Source organism: Phodopus roborovskii, unplaced genomic scaffold, assembly GCF_943737965.1.
Source record: "Phodopus roborovskii unplaced genomic scaffold, PHOROB, whole genome shotgun sequence".
Lineage (NCBI taxonomy): Eukaryota > Metazoa > Chordata > Mammalia > Rodentia > Cricetidae > Phodopus > Phodopus roborovskii.
The window spans coordinates 13,247,481-13,269,610 of record NW_026126563.1 but is presented as its reverse complement, the minus strand read 5'-3'; the positions used below and the strand labels follow the sequence as shown (position 1 = coordinate 13,269,610).

General features: G+C 35.7%; 1 protein-coding gene across 2 annotated transcripts in view; it reads right to left on the bottom strand.

Moving 5' to 3' along the window:
* Rock1 (Rho associated coiled-coil containing protein kinase 1) overlaps positions 1-22,130 on the bottom strand; it is a 94,884-nt gene that overhangs the window by 60,536 nt on the left and 12,218 nt on the right. For both annotated transcript variants that reach the window (XM_051202007.1, XM_051202006.1), the window contains exons 2-4: positions 9,614-9,695; positions 1,427-1,527; positions 801-938 (exon numbers count right to left, since the gene is read on the bottom strand). In XM_051202007.1, coding sequence (XP_051057964.1) covers positions 801-938; positions 1,427-1,527; positions 9,614-9,695 — 321 coding nt within the window. The remainder of the gene's footprint in view (positions 1-800; positions 939-1,426; positions 1,528-9,613; positions 9,696-22,130) is intronic.

Sequence of the window (22,130 nt, the reverse complement as noted above, 5' to 3'; positions counted from 1 at the left end):
CACAGTGAGACCTTACCTCAAGAACAAATGAAAAAGGGCAAAAAGTATTACCTGGCACACAATGTTAGTAATACCGATGCTAAGGGGGGGGACTCCAAGTTTAAAGAGATGGTTCAGGGTTATAAGCTCTTGTTGCGTGCACCTACTATCTCAGCACTCAGAATACAAAGCTATCCTCAGCTACACAGAAGTATGAGGTCTAGCATTAAGATCCTGTCTAGATAAAAAAAAATTTAAAGACAGCTTCATATTTATAAGCAAAGAAATGATGGCCCATGAACGTTAAACAATTGGCTAATGGCAATCAATACCACTAGAACTTATGTTTCTTTTGGAGATGGGGTCATGCCTCTGCCTCCAGCACGGTGGCCATGGCTGTGCTACACCAAACCGATGTGAGGGTGTGTGTTCCCTGGTACTAAAACGTAAGGCCGACACACTGTTATCTGGGGCTTAGTGAAACTCAATCTTCTTTACTTCAGTAAAAGAGACTAGATAGTTTTAAAAAGAATGAGGACCTCATGTTTATTCACACACACAAAATTATTACTAAAGTTAAGGCAGAAATACTTTCCTTAAATAAAAGCAGATTAAATTCTACAAAAAAAAAATATATATATTTTGTTCTGACCTTTCTAAAGATAACTCAACAAACTTAAAACTTCATGACTTCAAAAATAACGTTAGACAACTTTATAACTACCAATAAATTATTACAGTTCTAAAAAATAAGTTTCTCAGATTTTTTTTTTTTTTTTTACAAACTAGTACAGCATTAAGAAAGAGGATCAGAACCATACCTGAACAACCCAAGGACTGTTGGCAAAAGCCATAATGTCCCTTTCTTCCCAGAAAAAAGCAGAATCAGATCTCTTGATCATTTCGAATTTGCTGAGAAGCTTCATAGCATATACCTTCCTGGTGGATTTATGCCTTACCTTTAAAATTGAACACAAACCATTGGTTAACATTTAAAGCTTAATGTTTCACTGAACAATTTACAACATGACTTTAACACTTACTAAATAATGTGGTTGTTTTTGTTTCTTTCCTTCTGTTTACTTATCCCAATTAGCTAGTGTCAGGACCTTAATCACCACAAGCACTGTTATAACAATAAATAAACCTTCTATTTCCTATATTTCGCATAATCTGCTCCATCATGTATGTTGCCCTGTTCATACAATTTTATTCCACAGAATTCTAGAAAGGAGTTCCTGTGAGACAAGAGATTTTTACTGAAATGTTTAGGGAAAACACTTCTCTATCACCTTCAGATCTGGCCCAAAATTTTCATGCCGTAGGCATGCCATTTAAAGAAAAGGGTCTATGAAAACGATTATTTTTGCCAAGATTATGTTACATGGGCAAATATTTTGTTTTTCACTTTTAAAAAAGTTGTTTTTAAAAATTCTGAGTAACTTACCAACTGAACTTCTCCAAATGCACCTCTGCCGATCACCTTCACTACCTCATAATCTTCGGCTTTCATCCGTAAATCTCTAATTTTATTTATTGTGTCTTTATCTGTATGAAAAAATATAATTAAGTCACTAAAGCATTGCAACGACTAGTTTTTACTTTACAATCAAATTACTGAAAAACATAATGAAAAGATGACAAAAATACTTCGTTACAATTAGGGCTGGGATGGATGGGGTGAAGCACTGGCCTCATGAGACTTGGGGTTTAGCCCCAGTGCTCTACCCTTGAATAACTGATATATGTGAAATCTGAACTTACACAATAGAGAATTGTTTCAAATAAATTCTCTAATGACTTCACTATTATATCAAGAGTTTTTATAAAAATCTAGTGATGTCAAGTTATAAATACAAAAACTGCTGTGCTTTTCATTTTTTTTTTTTTTTTAGACAGTATCTCATGCATCCAAAGTTTATGTGGTTCTGGAGGTCAAACACAGATGTTTTACATCAATGAAATAAAACTGTTTAATCAAGTCATTCACAATGATCCTTTTAAAAAGATACAAATTCAACACATCAAAGATATATGTACTAAAGAATTAAAATTAAATTTGTAGCTGGCAATCTTCATACTTATACTATTAATATGAAGCTAGACTTTAAAACATGCAGTGGAGATACTGAAATACTGAAATTATTTATATAAACTTGTCATGCTACAGATGACAATAATTTATGAATCCTCACTGGAAAGACAGTCTTGCTCCTAATTTGGTCCTAGATTAATAAATTTCTATAGGAGGATAAATATATTTATTAATTTCCTAGGTCACAGTACTGCAAGATGGTACTACAAAGATACAGATAATATTCAACAAATTCTTTACACAAGTAAGTTGTGCCTACTCTACATAAGGTTCTAAGTAATCACTAGAGATATGGAAAGGTGGTAACTGTTTTTAAAGGGTCAAATGCTAGTGAATGAAACAATGAAAAATATAATTCAAAACAGTATAAAATAAAAAAGAGATAAGCAGGGTTTCTGAAGTACTAAGAGGTACCAATCAAAGCCTGCCTTGAGAGAAAGGATTAGAAAAACTCTCTAAGGACAATGACTCCTGAAGTGAAAAGTAGTTGTTAGCCATGAGAGGGCTATTAAGACGGAACATTTAAGTGATGGAGGGGTGAAACCGTATATACAAGGGCTTGGGTGCTAGACTAGTATGTTTGTGGTAAAGTGGCAGAAGGGGCTGAGGACCCCCAATCTGGTTAAGGAGCCTGAGCTTTGCCTGTAAACCAGTAGTTAGAAATTATGTCTTTAATAGCACTTTGGAGGCAGAAAGACAGATCTCTGTGAATTCAAGGCCACCTGGTCTGACCAGTGAGCTTCTAGGCCAGCCAAAACAAGAAAAAAAGAAAAGGAAGTAAGCAAGAAAATAAAGGAAAAGGAAAAACAAACTATCATTTAATAATAGAAAGTTTTGTTTTCCAGATTACAGGTTTCCAAAACTCAATATATAAAAGTCAAGGCATAATAATAACAACTACTGGCATGGGTTCAAAGCTATAAAAAGAAACTCAGACAAATAAGCATAATCAAATCTACACTTTAGCTAAACTACTATGAAGAATAGTAAAGATAGATTCAGTAAGGATAAGACTGAAGTGGGGAGAATTTTAAGAGAATTTAGTATTCTACATGAGAAATAAGAAAATCCTAAGCTGGGATAGTATTTTAGAATGGCCAGTGACACTTGATAAAGTATCCCAAACTCTAGTTATAAGACGTTTAGAACCATAAAAAAAAAAAAAAAAAAAAAAAAAAAAAAGGCTTCAAATCTTGAGGAAGCTAGTAGACAAAACTTTTGAAATCAGTAGGACCTCCTAGTTCCTTGACATTTTGCTTGTCCTAGCCTAGGTTTGCATGCTACCAAGTGTAAAGGTCTGCTGGCCAACAGTTCTGAGTCAAACAAGTTTTCTATAGCCCTAGCTACCCTTAATCACTTCACCAAGGGTTCAATCTAGAACAAAGCACAGATGTATTTAAACAGTAGAGCCTAACCTGCAGAGAGGTTGGGACTACTTACCCACCTTATCTCAGGATTTAAAAACTCAACAAAGCACTCACTCCTTGGTGAAGGGATGTTATTTATGACTCTTTTGAAGTAGACAACACTACATACAATAGAAGATTTTTCCAAACCTATCCTAGATGACTGGATTTTACTGGATCTTAAACTCGATCAACAGGAAACTTAGGCTTGGTCTTTACTGAAATTTCCATAACAGTCAAGAAAAAAACCAGTATGATAGCCCCATTTGTTTTACATGACAAACACCTTCCTATTTTTATTTATTATTTTTGGGGGGCCAGTTGGGGGTTGAGACAGAGTCTCATTATTCAGCTCTAGCTGTTTTGGAACTCACTATGTAGACCAGGCTGACCCCAAACTCAGGAACCCACCTACCTCTGCCTCCTAAGTCCTAAGTGCTGAGATTAATGGAGTGCACCATTACACCCGGCCTTTCCTAACTTTAATTCTATATTTTTAACATAGTTGTGTCATAACAATCCAAGATAAATTATCCCCCCTCACATTATTAGTCATTTATCCTCACTTTTACATATAAATAATCTTTGGGGGCTCTATAATTACATTATGCTAACACAGAACATCCTAAAACATGACTATTACTTCTCATCACCAGCATATATATGATCAGATTTGTAACAATTATAATTAACATACAAACACCAAGATTAGGGTATGAATAAGCAGGAAAAACATTAAGGATTAGCATAGTGATTTTTCCCCTAGTATCATTTCTTGGTAGCACTAAGAAAAATGGAGGTGGGGCTATTTAGCATCTTAAAAAAATGTAGACAAACTTATAAAGGAACCAGATCTGTGGATAAGAATTAAAGATACCATATGTAAGACAAATATTCACTCAGTCACTATGTAGTGGATCCTATTCTTAAAGATGGGAAGAAATAGGATCCCTGGTATAGGCAGGCCATGTTCTACAGCTGTGGTTCTCAACCTTACTAAATGCTACAACCCTTTAATACAGTTCTTCATGTTGTAGTAACCCCAACCACAAAATTATTTTGTTGCTATTTCATGACTGTAGTTTTGTTACTATTATGAACCCTAATGTAGATAGATATCTGTGTTATCCCATGGCCTAATCGCGGCAACTCCTGTGAGAGGTTGGCTCAGTTCCCAAAGGGGTAATGAACCAGGTTGAGAACCACTGTTCTAGAGAGAGAGAGAGAAAAAAAAAAGAAGTAGGTATTTATAATGCATATTATAAAGGAAAGAAGACCAAACTTTCTATAGTCTACATGGTCAGAAGATAACTAAAGAATAATTGCTAAGGTAGATTAGTACCTCAAATAAACTGAAGCCTAAACTGAGCATGGCAATGCACGCCCTACAATCCCAAGCACTTGAAAGGCTGAGGCAAAACAATTGCTTTTCAGGCCAGCTTGGGCTATATTACACAAGGGACTCACACAACCAAAAGGGGAGGGGGAGAGTGAGGACCACCTCACCCAAGACTATCTCTTTAAAGAATGTAGCAGCTGTTTTCTTTCCCTTAATTCTTTGAGCAATTGTTCTCATCAAAATTTTAATGGCCTTTTGGTGGCAGGCAAGGACTGAACCCCGGTCCTTGCACATGCTTGGCAAGCACTCTACCCCAAGGCTAACAGTATTAAGCAAGTGTTTCATATTTGTTTGGTTACCGTTAATAACATACCATTAGTGAATATCTTCCTCTGTTTAGCTATAAAATAAACCAGTAGCAAACTTATTCAAGATTGCAGACTTTACTTTCCCTTTTAGTTAAGAAATTCTACTGTGATGAGACTACTCCACTTAAAGTCCTTTAATTATAACTACTGCTGTCCTGAGTTGGGAGTATTAGTATTCAGTCTGATAATATCACTGGATACTATATTGTTTAACACAGCTGACCTGTCAACTGCACAATAAAAAATGTTTTACCATCTAACTTGATAATATAACCCATATTACAACATGCCTCAAAAGGACATTTAAAGTACATATTTTTTCTGTTCTTGTTTGAACATAATAGATACGTACTAAAAGGTAAAAAATGATATATGTGGCACTTTAAATACAACTTGTAACTCTACCAGTATGATTTACACCACACTGCACACAATGAAATGGCTATGTATGGTCTCTGTTACAGCTATCCAACTGAACCACTGGAGCACAAATGCAGCCATAAATGAGGCATTAGAAACTGAGCACGGTGCTGGATGCAGTGGTACATCACTCTAATCTCAGCACTCAGGAGTCAGAGGAAGGTAAATTTCTGAGTTCAAGGCCAGCTTGATCAACACAGAGAAATTGTCTGAAAAAAACAAAACAAAAAACAGAGCATGACAATGTCCCAATGAAGCCATTACTTACAGACACTGAAATTTGGATTTCAGATACTTCACATCATGATATATTAATCCTCTAACTTTTCCAATTATTAAGAATGTAAATACTGCCCTTAGCTTGGGCTTTAAGGAAACCAGGTTCTCATCTCAGTGATAACCTCTACTCTCCCACCTCACTTAGACTTCCCAGAAGCAGACTAAGTGAAGTTCAGCTGCCATCCCCACACACAATCTCTTACTGTAAAGGAGATGGCTGTAAATCTACTCTCAGGTCACTTAGAAAATATTTTAGTTTACTCATTTCTCCAATATTCCCGTTTTAATTATTGCATTCTTCTGTTGCACTTAGTTTAACAAAACAATAATCCTATTTAAATCCAACTCTCCAGTTACTCTGTACTTATGTAGCTTAGCATGTCCTGGTAAACATATAAAACCATGTATCTTACTTAAGTCATAATCATATCAGGCTAGTTTTAATTCTATCTATCAATCATGCATTTCCCTAACGTACTTTGATTTCTAATTTCACTCTAATTTCTAATATTCTCCTACTCTACAATATAGCATATTGGCTGGCTAGTTTCATGTAAACTTGACTAAGCTAGGATCATTTGAAAAGTGGGAACTTCAAGTAATGTCTCCACCAAACTGGCCTTTGAGCAAGCATGTAGGGCATTTTCGTTTCTTTTTTAAAAAGTGATTTATTTTTGTCTTATGAGCATTGGTGCTTTGCCTGCATGCATGTCCATATGAAGGTGTCAAGATTCCCTGGAAATGGAGCTGTGAACCCCCATGGGTGCTGGGAATTGAACCAGGGTCCTCTGGAAGTGTAGGCAATGCCGTTAACCTTTAAGCCATCTCTCCAGCCCTAGGGCATTCTCTTGATTGATGATTGATATGGGAGGTCCAGTTCACTGTGTGTGCTGCCACTCCCTGGGCTGGACGTCCTAGGAGATATGACAAAGCAGGCTGCGCAGTCCAGTAAGCCCTACTCTCCACTGCCTCTGCATCGGTTCCTGCTTCCAGATTCCTGCCCAGAGTCCCTTCAGTGACAGACTGCGATGTGGAATTGGTAAGATCAAATAAACTCTTTCCATGTTGTTTTTGGTCTTGATGTTTTGGTCTTACTGCCACACTAGGAATCCTCAGACATTCTATTTCAGTTGTGTGTTTTTTCTCTTACATCTCCCACAAACCCCTACTAATTTTCACTTTCATCAAATATTCTTTCTGTTTACTGAGCTAAAACAAATGAAGCACTCAGAGAACTGCCATGTAACACTTGTAGAAATATTTGATCTCTTCACCTTCAACACAATATTCCTATCTTAACCCAATCCCTCAAAGTTAATGTCCAGTAAATGTCCCTTCTTTCTCCTAACCTTTTTACCTCTAAGTTCTTTCCCACTATATAGTCCAAGATGGCCCCAAATTTAGGGTTCTCAACTGCAAGACTACAGGTATGGGCCTCAACGTCTGGCCATAAGCAAGCTTTTCAATTTGCAAATAATTATAAATTTTGTATTGCAAAGTCTTTATGATATTCCTAAGAGTTTACAACCCATAATAGTCATAATTACTGTTTTACTCTTCTCCCCATGTCTTTACTAATTCTCAAACACCTAGGACTAGGACTAGAACTAGGACTAGGACTCTTAACTCGTGTAACTAAATGTGTAAGAGACTGTCAAACTACATAGACCAGTGGAATAGATAACCCACAAACAAACTCACACAGATACAGCTACAGTGACTTAGTATTTGACACATGCCAAAAACAGCTAGAAAACAAATTGCCTTTCAACAAATGAAACTAAGAAAACTGGAATCACACATACATAAAAATAAAATCTGAACATACATAAAAATAAAATCTGAACTACAGGTTTCCTTTATTGAGATAAACAAGCTTCTTTCACAGGATATTTATGAATATAAATTTTTATTTATTTTTCTGTATCTACTAAGATATGCATTTCCTTTATTAATATGTTAATTTTGCTGATCTGATTTCTTTTTGTACTGGTAGATTTGTGATTTTTATTTATCAGCATGTATGATTTGTCAAAATTTTCTTTCATTAATATTACTTTTCTTGCATTTTCCCTAGTTTAATATTTCAAATAAGCTATACAAATTTAATTTTAAATTTAAAAGGTCACTTGACTTTACTTATTTCTATCCTAGTTGTGTTTCCATTTATAAAATAGACATAGACATACTTAGTATACAAGCATAGTATAAATAAATTAGATGTTGTAGCTCACACACAGAATGCTAAACTCTCAGGAGGGTGAGGCAGGGCATTAAGGTGAGCTTGAGCTGCAATGCAAGACAAACGAAACAAAATAGAAAACAATAGTAGATTAAGAAAGTTTTTCTTTTTCCCAACATGTTGCCCTACGTGTCAAAACTATACTCTACCCTCTACCTCTACACTAATAATCAACCTCACCCTTTGTCTACCACGGAGCAAGAAGTAGTCCATCTTTGGTTATTTTACTAAATCATCAAGTATGGGGACAAAGAAATATAAACTAGTAAATTGTTTAATTTTTCCAGCAGGATGTAACAAATTAGCAACTTAATTTTATACTTAAAATTTCCCAATTCAAAGAGATGGGAATGTAGCTCAATGGTAAAATACTTGGTTCATTTTTCATCACTAGAGAAAAATGATTCCCAATAACAGAATTTGGTAACAAACTCCAAAATAAAACTAAAACTGATTTATTTTTAAGAAAAAAAAAAATCTGACAAAGTACAAAATAAGCAATTAAAACTCTTCTCTGTAGAAATGATAAAAAAGAAATTACGATAAAGAAAAAATACAACTATTTTATATGACTATATTAAATGAAACAGAAATAAATGATGTGGGAAGAATTTTATAATCTATTTTTTACTACTAATTCTTTACATTTCAAACTAGTCTAATGATGGGAGATGTCATTCTGTAAATATATTTCTCTTATTGGTTAATGAGTAAAGCACAGTTGGCCAATAGGAAAGCAAGATAGGTGGGACTAGGAGACAAGGAGATATCGGAGGAGGAGATTCAAAATGTAGGACAGAACTCCGCACCCTCTCTCCGGTAAGATAAGACCACATGGAAATACTTAGATTAATGGAAATGGGATAATATTTAAGACAGTGCTAGCGAATAAGAAACACTAGTAACAGGCTAACAGCTTTATATCTAATACAGTGCCTTTGTGCGTTATTTGGGGCTGGTGCAGCTCTGGGACCAGGACGGTGGGAAAACCTGTTCTTAACAGTCTAACTTAATATTCTTAAACAATTTCAAAGTTTAAAATAAAGTTTTAGAAAAGAACACCTGTTAGCACATATAAAACAGCTGTGATGAAGAAACCCTTTTATGATGGGTTGTCATATGTAATCAATTTTTACCTGTAGTAATTAATTCTTTTATTAACAACGATAGGGATCAAATATAATATTAAAACATGAATATGTACATACATGCATTTTTAAAAAATATATACTTATTTAGCTATTTACTTTTCATCCCCCTTTCCACAAATTACTTTGTAGATTCTTGATAGGCACCTAAATTAGCTTCTAAAATTTCACTCAAAGTGTCTCGTTTTAGTGCAGCAGGAAGGGTCAATCTTTGTACTAGGTGTTACATAAAATTAACTGATGAAACAGTAAGAATTGAACAAAAGGGAAACAGGCATGAATAATCTGATAATCAGTTACATGCACAGTAACATTAAACTCCACAGAAAGTACTCACATCTGCTTAGAAAGTTGTCAATGTTTTTGTTTTTCCTTAAGGCAGGAAAATCCAAATCATAAACCAAAGCATCTAATCCATCCTAAAGGAACAAACAGACAGACAGTGTTAGCACATCAGAATATTTTCTGGTTTTAGTATTTAATGTCCTTTCTTCAATTCATCTTGTATTCATTTAACAAATTTTACAAGGTTACATAAGTAATAGGAAAGATAAAAATTCCATTATTTTTTATTTCATATACACTTTTTTTTTAACTTTCTAAAACTTCCAGTTAGTGAAGCAGGAAAAAAAATCACCAGATCAATTGCATGTGATTATGATTCATATACTGTACTTTCAAGGATATGAAATTTTACATCCCATTTTACTACTAAATTTATCTTTATTTCACAGGTGTTCAGCAAAAACCTACATTTGTGACTATAAGTGTTTTACAGAGTTTAATAGCTAAATAATATTTAATGAAGCATAAAATTAGAAGTCACACATAATCCAGCTGTTCACATATTTTTAATTATAAAAAAAACAAATAACAGGTGCTCACAGGGCTCACTTTCTCTCTTTAAAGCATCTTCTAGGACAACAGGAAAAGACAAATAGGAGCCTTTTGCTTTTCAAAACCAGACATTTAAGTGTATAAGCAAGTGGTAGGCAATGTGAAGGTGTAGCAATCCATATGACCAAATGAAAGTTTGTAATGAGACCATATCTTGCTATATGATATAGCAGAAGGCACGTTCAGGCAATCCTAAGTGTCTTCATTAAAAAGAGTTGTGCTTCTGTCAATGTGGTTTATGTACTGATTAGTAATAGTACTAATTGTTCTCTATAGAGAGAACAGTGATTTTGGATCATCCTAATAAAGTGATAATTCCAGACATGTCACAGTATTTTCAAGCTGTTTAAAAAAAAAAATTCAGAGAAAAACACACTTGTACTTACATGCTATTGAGAAGACAAATAACATAACCTCTTTAAGCCTTTGTTTTCTCTACTATAAAATGAAAATTAGTAGCTATTTTGTATATCTAACGTGTATCAGATTTGTTAAACTATGAGACGCATATGAAGCCCTGAATATTCCTACTTTTCTTTAATTATATCTGTAGTTTTGTCTCCCTATTGCTAGGAATGACAAGCTATACATTTTGGTAATATAGAGATAAAATCTTAAGAGTCAACTCAGGTCATGATGCTAAAATATTCCCTAATGCAGCAATTTCTATCTGCTTTTTGACCATTGAGCTTGGTAATGTTCACATTAATGAAAATCTAGTCACCTCTAGGAGCTGCATCTGGCCACTAGATATTTGGACCTACCATCAAATATTTTCATTCTATAGCAAGATGGGATATTTTCCAATGTTTTTCAATGACACCCACAGGCAAAACTCAAGTCATTTTAAGTCAAAGAAATAAAATTAATAGAAAGATATTCTATTGTAATCAAAGCATACACCAACTAAGGCTAAGGAAGTTAAAATACTTATAGAAGAGGAGTTCGGGCTTCTACTTTGATGCAGTAGAAAAGATGTACAATACAAGCAATGAGAATGAATATTCAACCATAAAGTAGGGCAAGAAATCCTCCAAAGTTCTATAAAATGAAGAACATGGAGCCGCAGAAAGTTCAGTGGTTAGAACAAATGCTGCTCTTCCAAAAGACCTGTTTTCAATTCCCAGCACCCACATCAGGTCTGCGACTCCAGTTTCCAGGGCCTGATACCCTCTGAAGGAACCTGTATACACATGCTGCACACACACATAAATACAAATAAAAAATAAAAACAATGAATTTTCAGTTTCTGAAAGGTCCTATTATAATCACTTAAGTTGTCTTGTGTAGAAAAACTGTAGAAAAAAAGCAACAAAAACTTGTCTCTCAAGAGTTCAGAAGTAGAGCAAAAAAGTATATAAGATATCTACCAACATGAACAGGAAGGACTATCTAATTTGGGGGGCTGTAAGCCAGGGGAGTATGAGAGCTGACTTGTAAAGATAAGGCCCAGCAGGAGTAAGATGAAGACGGGAAAGCAAGGAAGTAGGGAAGAGTGCACCTGACTAGAAAGGGTAAGATGGATGTGGAGGAGGTAAAACTGTAAAAATGGGTTAGGGAACAGTAAAGCATGACACACCAGACTAGGAAATTGGGTGTTTATCTTCCAATGCCCATTTGGAAACAGGAGTTTAAAAGGAAGAAGAGTGGCATATGATGTCTTTAATTTATTGAAGTCTTACAATAAAATAAGATGATGATTAGCACTAGAAGACATAGGTAGAAAAGGAGCAATTACGAGGATATTGTGATGTTGTAAAAATACAGGCACAATCAGATAATAGACTAAACTAAACATTAAAACTGAGTGGCGACAGGAAGCAAAAGAACTCGATGAACTACAAGGGGCAAGATGAGCTGAGAATGATAGTGTATGTCTAAGAATGTTTATACCATATCTCCTAGCCTACAAGAATGGTGACTTCATTAACAAAATCACAGAACATAAACTGGAAAAGATGTTTTGGACATACTAAATTTAAGCTCCCCAATTAAGTTATGGATACCAAAATGGCAGCTAACAATGCGACTACTACTTCAAAAAGATTTTCGAAGTTTGGGAGTCATGAGGGTACATGTAGCCCAAGAACAATGCAGTTATTAATCAAAAGCAAATAAAGAATGAAAAGGAATGAAGAACAAAATGCTGGGAAACAACAGCACCTAGAGGTAAACAAGGCAAAAATATACAATGGAAAACACAAACGGGAACAAAGATGGGAGACTCCTGAGAAAACTGAAGAAACAACTAGAAGGAACTTAAAAACAAATACAACACAAAGGACACTAGATGTGTGGGCCTACCAAATGAATGAAAAAGAAGCCAAATCATTTGGAATTAAATGGCACTGTAGACAGTTGTACATGTATCAATGACTTATTGCCAGTGAACTATATATATATTTCAGAAATAGTCAATATATTGGATTTTATATCTATACAAGTATTTCACTGTTTTGTTTTTTAAGTTTGCTGTTTTTTAGACTTACTACACAGGCCACACTGGTCTTGAACTTGTTTATCCTACTGCCTCATCTTCCCAAGCGCTGGGACCATGGGCACACTTCACCATACCCTGCAGCATACGTTGAGTTGTGTTTAAGTTGGCTCTCTTCTCCCCATAAGTATTATCAATAAGACATTAAACATATATACATACACACACATACACACACACGCATGCATGCACGCATGCACGCACACACGCAGATGAGAAACACACACAGAGACACACACACCCTACTGACTACATAGTAGTCCAAGTAATTTTTTAGGTGTTACAGAAAACTAAGGCTTATAGTCAAATAAGAAATTGTCTTCAAACAGCAGGAAGGAGCTGCCTATCCCTGAGCAAGGACAGTCTTTTGTTTTGGGCAACTAGTAGAATGAGTCCCATTCCCACATACCTTGAACCCAAGACAGCACAAAGTAAAAGTCTGCTGTTCATGGCCATTTCTATCCATATGAGAGATGCCTAGTGGACCAATGGCTTCATCTGTTTCAAATAACTGAGACTGCAAACAGGTAGGCAGCAGTGCTACCCATAAAATTTTGGTGTATGGAAGGCTACTACATACAAGGTAAGAAATTGGGAGCAGATGAGAGATTTCTAATACAACACAGTAATAGGCCCGGTGAAACTATTTGGGGTATCTGTACTCTCAAAAGCAGCCATGTATGGGACAGTATTTAGAAAATCACTTGCATGCCAAGGCAAAAAAAAAAAAAAAAAAAAAAAAAAAAAAACAAAACACATTTAAAAACAAAAGAACAATAAACCTAATGGGCCTTAAACTCTCACCATAAGACAAGCCTAGCTAGCTGAGTCGTTAAAAGGCTGCCAGCACAGAACAACAGCACAGACTATAAGTAGCTTTCTTTTTTGTTACACTTTTGGTGTTTGTTCACCTAATATTAAAAAGAAATTTCCTTCCAAACAGCTGGAGATAAACATTAAATGAATACAGTAATCACTAACAAAGAGGTAGAGTGCTTGTCTGGCATGCAGGAAGCTCTACGTTTGATTCTGAGCATTAAACCATGGCTCAAGCTTATAGAGAAAAAGGATCTGAAATTCAAGATCATCTTTATGTACAAAGCAAGTTCAAAGTCAGCCTGGGTTACATGCAAGAAAAGTGACCTTCTCTCAAAAAAGCAAAACAAAGTTAACAACACAACACTGGAAAATGGAAATCTAATTTGATTTCCAAGGTTAACTTGCTGTAACATATGGCTAACGTTTTATTTTAAAACTCACAAAATAGACAAAGGCACATAAAACATGCTTTTATTCAGAAGAATAAAATAAATAAACAGCATCCTCAAGAAAGCCTAGACGTAGTATTTATTAACCAAAGAAAAACTAAGCTAAAAGATAAAAAGATGAAATTACTCACCATGCACAGATTAATCAAAAACAAGAGAGCAAAGTACATTAGTATCACTTAAAAGTTGTCCGCAAAAAAGTTGTCCGCAAAGCAAAGTGCAAAAAAAATTACAGTGTTGCAAGTCAATCTACCAAAAGGCATAGCTATCTTAAATGTGTATGCACCTAACTACAGAACTAGAATTTAAGAAGCAAAAACTGATGGAAATGAAAATACACAATTAATTGGTAATTAAACACTTCACTGTCCACAAACGATAGACTTAGGAAAAAGAACAAGAAAAACGCAACATTGTGAAACCACAGGATGACACATCCCACCCCGAAGCAGCAGTATTCACATTCTTTTAAAAAATGAGTTATTTACTTGATGTGCACAAGTGCTTTGCCAGAGTGTAGCATGTGTGTCACATGCATGCCATGAGCAAATGGAGGTCAGAAGAGGGTGCCGGATCCTCTGGAACTGAAATCACAAGGACTTTGAGCCACCATGTACATGCTGGGAACTGAACCCAGGTCCTCTGCAAGAACAGAGAGTGCTTAACTACCATCTCTCTAGCCTAGAACACACATTCTTTACAAGTGCTCACAGGTACTTACTGGGACAGTCTGTCTCCTTTGCAGAATAAATCTCAACCATTCAGAAGAAATAAAAAACATACAATATGTTCTCTGATCAAACTGTACTCAAGCCACAATAAACAAAAAGATAAAGGAAAAGTACCAAACACATGGAAAAATAACAGATTTCTAAATAATTCATCAGGTCAAAGGAAGTCAATGGAAATACCAATATATACTGATTTGACAGAAAATGGAGATACAACATATCCAAAATGTGTGAAATGCAGCTAAAGTAATGTTGAAAGGGAATTGTGTACTATTAAATGCCTTTTATCAAAAAAGAGCTGAACTGGGCAGCTGAACTGGTGCATAACTCTTTAATCCCAGCCCTCTGAAGGCAAAGGCAGGTGATCTTTGTGAGTTCAAGGCCAGTCTGGTCTACACACACACACACACACACACACACACACACACACACACACACACACACACAACAAACAAAAAGCCTGTCTTGAGAAACAAACAAGACATAAAACAACAGCAGGCTGGGATGGTACACACTTTTAATCCCAGTACTCAGGAGGAAAAGGCTGGTGGATCTCTGTGGGTTCGAGGCCAGTCTGGTCTACAGAGCTAGTTTCCAGGACAGTCAAGCTATACAGAGAAAAACAAAAAACAAAACAGAAAGAGGGAAAAGAAGGGAAGGAAGGGAGGGAGGGAGGGAGGGAGGAGCAAGCTGGACTGCAAAAAACAAAACAAAAAAAACAACAAAACAAAAAAATAAAATAAAAACAAAAAACAGAGGTGTAGAATGGCAGCTTGCCTAAAACAAAAAGAGTAATGATCTTCAATCAACAACCTGAATTCCTTTCTCAAAAAGAAAGATCCAGAGAAAACAAGCCAGAGAGAATAACTGTTAATGAAATTATACACAAAGGAAACTCAAGTGAAACAGAGCTGGTTCTCTGACAGTAACAATCAAACAAGTTTATCAGAAGAAAACAGCCAACACAAAGTAGTATCATAAATGAAATAGATGTATCATGAAAGATCTTGAAAATACAGGAAATGTCACCCAGAAATAATAATTTTTAAAAATAGACACAAATGTGGCCGTTATGATGAAACTGACAATTCCCTAAAAAGGACAAACTAAAGCAAATAACTCAGTATGAATGTATTAATTAGTATAACCTCTACCAAAAAGAAAAGAGCAACCTGATGATTTCTCTAGAGAATTCTATCAAACCTTTAAGAGAATTAACAATAATTTTAGACAATCTCTTCTAGTAAATAGAAAGAAGAGTACTTTTAACTCATTTTGTGTAGCCAATAACTGGATAACAAAGCCAGATGAAGTACAAAAGAAAACTACAAACCAGTATCTTTTGAGAATATGGCTATGAAGTATTAACAAATGTAGAACAATAACATATAAAAAATGATAAACAAAACCAGCTAGAGTTTATTCCAAAGATATAAGACTTATAAAGCATTTAGAAAGGAAACCACAGGGCTCAGCCAGATGGCTCAGTGAATAAAGGTACTTAATACCAAGACTGACAACCTGAGTTCAAGTTCTATGACCCAAACGGTGTGTAAGAAGAAAAATGATTCTCACAGGTTGTCCTATGACCTTCACACATGATGGGTCATGGCATACCCCACACACACACACACTCATAAAAACAAATTTTTTAAATGTAATTTCAAAAAGTTTAAATGTGTATTTTTGTTTTGTTTTTCAAGACAGGATTTCTCTGTATAGCTCTGGCCATCCTGGAACTACACTCCAGAAGAAAAGTTCTGCAGACAACAAAATTAACCTTTATGGACCATCAGATAGTCTGCAAACCACAACCTTCCAGTCTTTGCTTTTTCCTACATCCAATTCATTGATTCACTGTAGCACCTAATGTCAACCACTGGAAACCTGGAACACTGAGTAACTGAGGACCTTTGCACATTACTCAAATTCTCTTTGCCAACACCCACAGTAGACATTCCTCAACTTACTTAATGTCATGATGGTTACTGGCTGTAACCATACCCAAACTTGTATCTCCTTGAAACTTTTCTATCTGCAAAATAGCTTTACTGAAGCTCTAGTAAAAGACATCTAATTCCTTGATGTCCCTCTCAAGGAACACATATCAACAGAAGCACAAAATCCTCCCCACGTGGCTTCTTTGCACTAAGTCAATGCAGTGGAGACAACACACATATCCACATTCTAGGTACAAGGGGCTTTCAAGGTAATTATAGTGACAAGACAGCTATTTGTTTTCTCTAAATGTCAGGCAAGGCCACTGCCTCTCTTCCACTCAATTCTTTCCTACTGCTTCCACAGGCAGCTCAGGTCTCAGTGGATAACAATCTTAACCTCATAATATACCACAGGTTCAGACAAAGATCTCACTTTTACTCCTCATCTCATATTTTTTTAAATGATTTTAAATTTCATTTCTTACTTATAGTGTGTTCACCACATGTGATATTCATGGAGGTCAAAGGACAATTTATGGAATCAGATCTCACCACCATAGATTCTAAGGATCAAACTCAGAACATCAGGCTTTGCCTTTACCCAATGACCCATCTCACCAGTCCCCGTCTGATCAAGTTTATGATTACTGTTTCCAAGATAAAACATCACAGAACTTATTTTTGCAACCTTGTAAATAAATATTTGATAAGATCTTTTCCTTAATGACATCACATCTCTCCTTGCCACTCAAAATTTTAGATGTCTATATTTTACTTTTATTTTATTTAAAAATTCTTCATTTACTGCATTCTTTGTACCAAGTATTCTTTCCTACTCCCTATAGGAATTACATTGAGGCACATTAAATTGTTATATTCTTCTTGCTGTATCACATACTAAATATCAGCACATCTGCCACTTACTAACTGTATGCTGTTAGATAAGTTAACCTTTTTCTGAGGTGTAATTATATTCATAATGTGACAATAATGTTTCACTTAATCCATAGACTATTGTAGAGATTAAATAAATGTGACAAATCTTATAAAAATGAGTATTACTAGCTTGTAAACTCTCATCTGAAGTTCAAAACAATTGTGGGGGAGGGGAGATGACAACACATAATAACTTACAATGGGCCAGGCACTGCTCTGAGAACAAGAGACATATCTGTGAACAAGACAATCGGCCCTGCTTGCGTGGACTCACGCAAGAACATCAGTGTCACAGAACATAGTAGCTCAGGGCCAAGGCCTTAAACAGTCTACATATATTTCCATTAAAAAAAAAATAATCTAAGAATTTCTAATCTCTTGCTTTTGTGAAAATATTTGTTCTTAAAAACAAATCCTTTTCTTTATGGCAGGCAAGGGAACTGGAATTTTACAAATGTAATAATTAAAGAATCATTTTATTCAGATATGATATAAAATGATTCCACATCCCTCCCCCCCCCCCCCAACAAAAAAAAAAAAAACAGCAATTGGACTCAGCAGATAAAGGTGCTTGCCACCAAGATGACTTGAGTTGGATCCCAGGAATCCAACATGGTAGGAGACAACTGAGTCCTGCCAAACAGTCCTGATTCTCATCCACACTCATATACATAATCCCATGCATGAACATGTGTGTGCACACATACATGCACATTAAGTAAAACTTTAAAAAAAAAAAATCAGAACTCTCTACTTTCCCTGGATTCTGTATCAAATTTGATTCTCAAACAAAACAAAAAATAGGTCTACCAAGCAAAATGAAACAAACCAGTCCTTTCTACCAACAGAAGTGCTAATCCCCTCCAACATAGCATAGTTATTAATTGCTTTTCTTTTAAAAAGAATATATTAAATGGGAGGCATGACTTTTCCTATTTATTCCTACTTTGATTTACTCTGATTTCTTACCAGCAGTTTCCAAAGAGATGCTGGAGGCATACTGTCTAACAACCCATACATACAATCATCTAAGCCCTACTAAGAATACAAATTCCACTATACTCCTCTGTCAATGCTGGTTCTCACTTGCTTAATGTATTGGTCTGAGTTAATCAATGAAAAAGCATTTGCAAATCCTTCACCGTGTCATCCAAAGCAGCACTAAGATCCATCCCAGTTGGTAGTTTTCAATGCAGTCCCTGGAACCAATTAGGAATACTTTTCATGATGCCAGACATTTTAATGATGAAGTATTTAAAAAGTAATTTCCAAAAATATAGAAAAACAGCAGATGATCACTACTTGAATTCCCTTAATGATGGCTTCAGGAAGATATGAGGGACTGTACAGCATAATTCTTTTTCTTGGTACATGAACTCCAATTCCCACCCTTCCCTCATCCACTTCTAAAATGGCATGATGTTCACCCTTCAGTGCTGAAAACAAGCAGGCCTAAGCTCACTAGCTAGTATTCTAACCACTGTTTCACATACTGGCACATAAGCTGAGTTGGCCTGATTAGTCAGAAACTCCAACTGAAGGTTAAAACAGAAGAATTTTAGTGTTCACTGCACAAGCAATTTGGAAGTCAATGACAACCAATCATCTTGCAATCCCAAGACGTTGTCTACCCAGGAAAAGAGACAAAACCAAAGGAGCAGATCTAGAAAACTAGGAGCCAGCCACATCATCTGAGCTCTGAATCAAAGCCATTAACTAAAACTGAAATCTACCTATGACTATTCAAGAGCAGTACATTCTTATTGTTTATACAAATGTGAATTTTCAAACCTTTCCAATCAAAAGAGTCCCAATTGTAGGTAAAAAGTCTTTGTGATAGGCCCTTAGCCTTTAGTTCACTACATTTCAGTAGTTAGAGTCACTGCTGTAAAAATGGAGAGGAACTCAATGAGCTGAATGAGGCCATTATAAAACAAGCCCACTGTTTTCACAATAATCTAAAACTCTAAGAGACACATGCAGTTAATAACTTCTACTCATGGTATGGGAGATACATCTCAGTAAGGTACTATCAGACGGCCCTTCAGCAAGATAAACTCCCATAGGTAAAAACCCTTTGCAGCCAGGCCAGGTAAACTTGACACATTTTGTAAGCTAAAAGGTACCAAAAGTCAACTATTTATCAGGTTACAACACTGCTTTTGTGAGGTTTCAAACACAGCTGTGAAAAATGTGCAAAGCTTATCTCACATTATTCTCATCATAACCTATGAAGCAGTCTTAACTCCATTTTATAGATAGGAAAACTGCAGTTTAGGAGAGTTTAAGTTACTTAGCCAACATCTAAGAGTATCTGATGAGCATCTGTGGTATCATCTGCCTTGTCCCTTGCTGTCATTTTCCTTCAACCTTTTTGGCCATTCCCATAATTCTCATGTGATCCTCATCATAACTGATTAGTTAAGTGTGCACCCAACTTAAGTATAACAAATTGATTTTGTTTTTTTCTTTCTGAGATCTAGACTTGACAGCGATTTGAAGTTAGTGGTCAAAGCTAAAGCTGTTTTAGATGTGATGCTCTGGTCTCTGGGCAGCAGTATTTTCATATGTGATTAAACCCTGTCTGAAAAGAAAGAATGATGCCAATATAAAGAAAGCATGAGAGGAGAGACAGAAAGAGCTACTGAATCTTCACATTTAATCAGATTAGTTTTCTTTGAATCTATAAATTCATTTTGCATGCAAAAATTGAAGTTGAGTTTCATCACCTACAAATTAATTCAGAGGATAATTTAAGAGTGAGAAGTACACAGGATAGTTATTTACAATACACAAATATTAATAGAATTAATATTCAGAATTCATCTAAGACCTCAAGAAATTCTCATTAAAGGTAAAAGTAGCACACGAAACAGATGTACACAGCCTGGCGGTGGTAGCTTTAATCCTAGCACTTGGGATGCAAAGGCAAGTTGATCTCTGTGAGTTCAAGGCCAGCCTGGCCTACAGAGCAAGTTCCAAGACAGCCAGAGCTGTTACACTGAGAAACCCTGTCTCAAACAAAACAAACAACCCCTCCCAAAAAAACAGACGTTATATATAGATGAGTACTGAACCACACAAGAGGTATGATATAGTGAGAATTTAAAACAAAAGTCCACCACAGTTACAATGAATGTTGAGAATATAAAGATGAAAAAAACTGGTGAAAGAACTCAAGAAAATGATAGGCCTTGGAAATATGGGAGCAGAATGGTAAAAATAACATAAAATACTATAGAAATCCTGAAGAGCAGTGCGTCTGAGGAATGGTGGAAAGGAAGACAAAGCAGAGAGGTAGGAATGACATTAAGAAAATCTATAGTACTGATTATAACCGCAAACTGCTAGACTAGCCTAGTAGTCCAAGAAGGTTGAGTTGAAATTTGGACTTGGATGGAGGAAACAGTAACAGAAAGCAAAGATCATAGTCAAGAAATTTACTATTACGTACCCAGCCAGTGTGATGGCACAACCTCTTAATCCCAGCACTCTGGAGGCAGAGGCAGGCAAACAAAGAGCTCCATGAATTCTAAGCTAGTCTTATCTCTGTCTATTGAGGCCAGAGAAAAATAACTACTGATGCCTGTTCATTTCATCTGCATAATTAAAACATATGAAGAATTACTATGATCCTCAAGTTTATGAGCTACATATATTCAGGCTCAAACAAGTTAGATAATTTACCCAAGACCATACAAGTAACTAAAAAGCTGAGCTGTGGAATGGAGAGGTAGGTAATAATTCACTTGATAACCAAAGCTCTTTTCTACAAGGACAAAGCAATGAAGATAAATGACAACATGGATGATAACAATGAAAGTTAATACTGACTCATTATCAGGAATTTCTAGGCATTACCCTTTCTAACATGCCTAACAGTCCTAAGAAAAACTAGACTTCATCTTACTAGATGATACTCTTGAATCTTAAATCTCAAGAAATTTGTTCAAAGTCACAAGGCTAATAAGCTGCTAACTTTGTTGGGTTCAGAACCAGTTCTACTCCAGAACTCATAGAACTCATACTCTTACGTACTGTACAACTACAAGCCTATTAGAAGTAGTATGAAGTGAGTAACCCCTTTACAGAGTATGCTGGTTAGTTTTTGGTTTGTTTGGTTTTTTTGTTTGTTTTGTTTTTGTTTTTGTCAATTGACACAAGCTAGAGTCATTTGGAAAAATGGAACCTCAAGTGAGAAATGTTCTCTGTAAGATTTAGATGTAGGTAAGTCTGTGGGGACATTTTCTTGGTTGATGATTGATGGGGGAAGGCATAGCCCATTGTGGGTAATTAATGCCACTCCTGGACAGATATTGCTAGGTTGTACATAAAAAAAGCAGGATGAGCAAGCCATGAGAAACAAACCAATAAGCAGTGTTTCTTAATGAGTCTTTTCCGTTCCTGCCTCTAGGTTCTTGGCCTACTTGAGGTCCTGCCTTGGCTTCCCTCCAGTCATGAACTGCCCAGGATATACAAGCCAAACAAACCCTGCCCTCCTCAAGGTTATGGTGTTTACCATAGGAATAGAAAGCAACTAAAAACAGGTGAATGACAAAAATTGGGAAAACATTTTTTTTTCTCC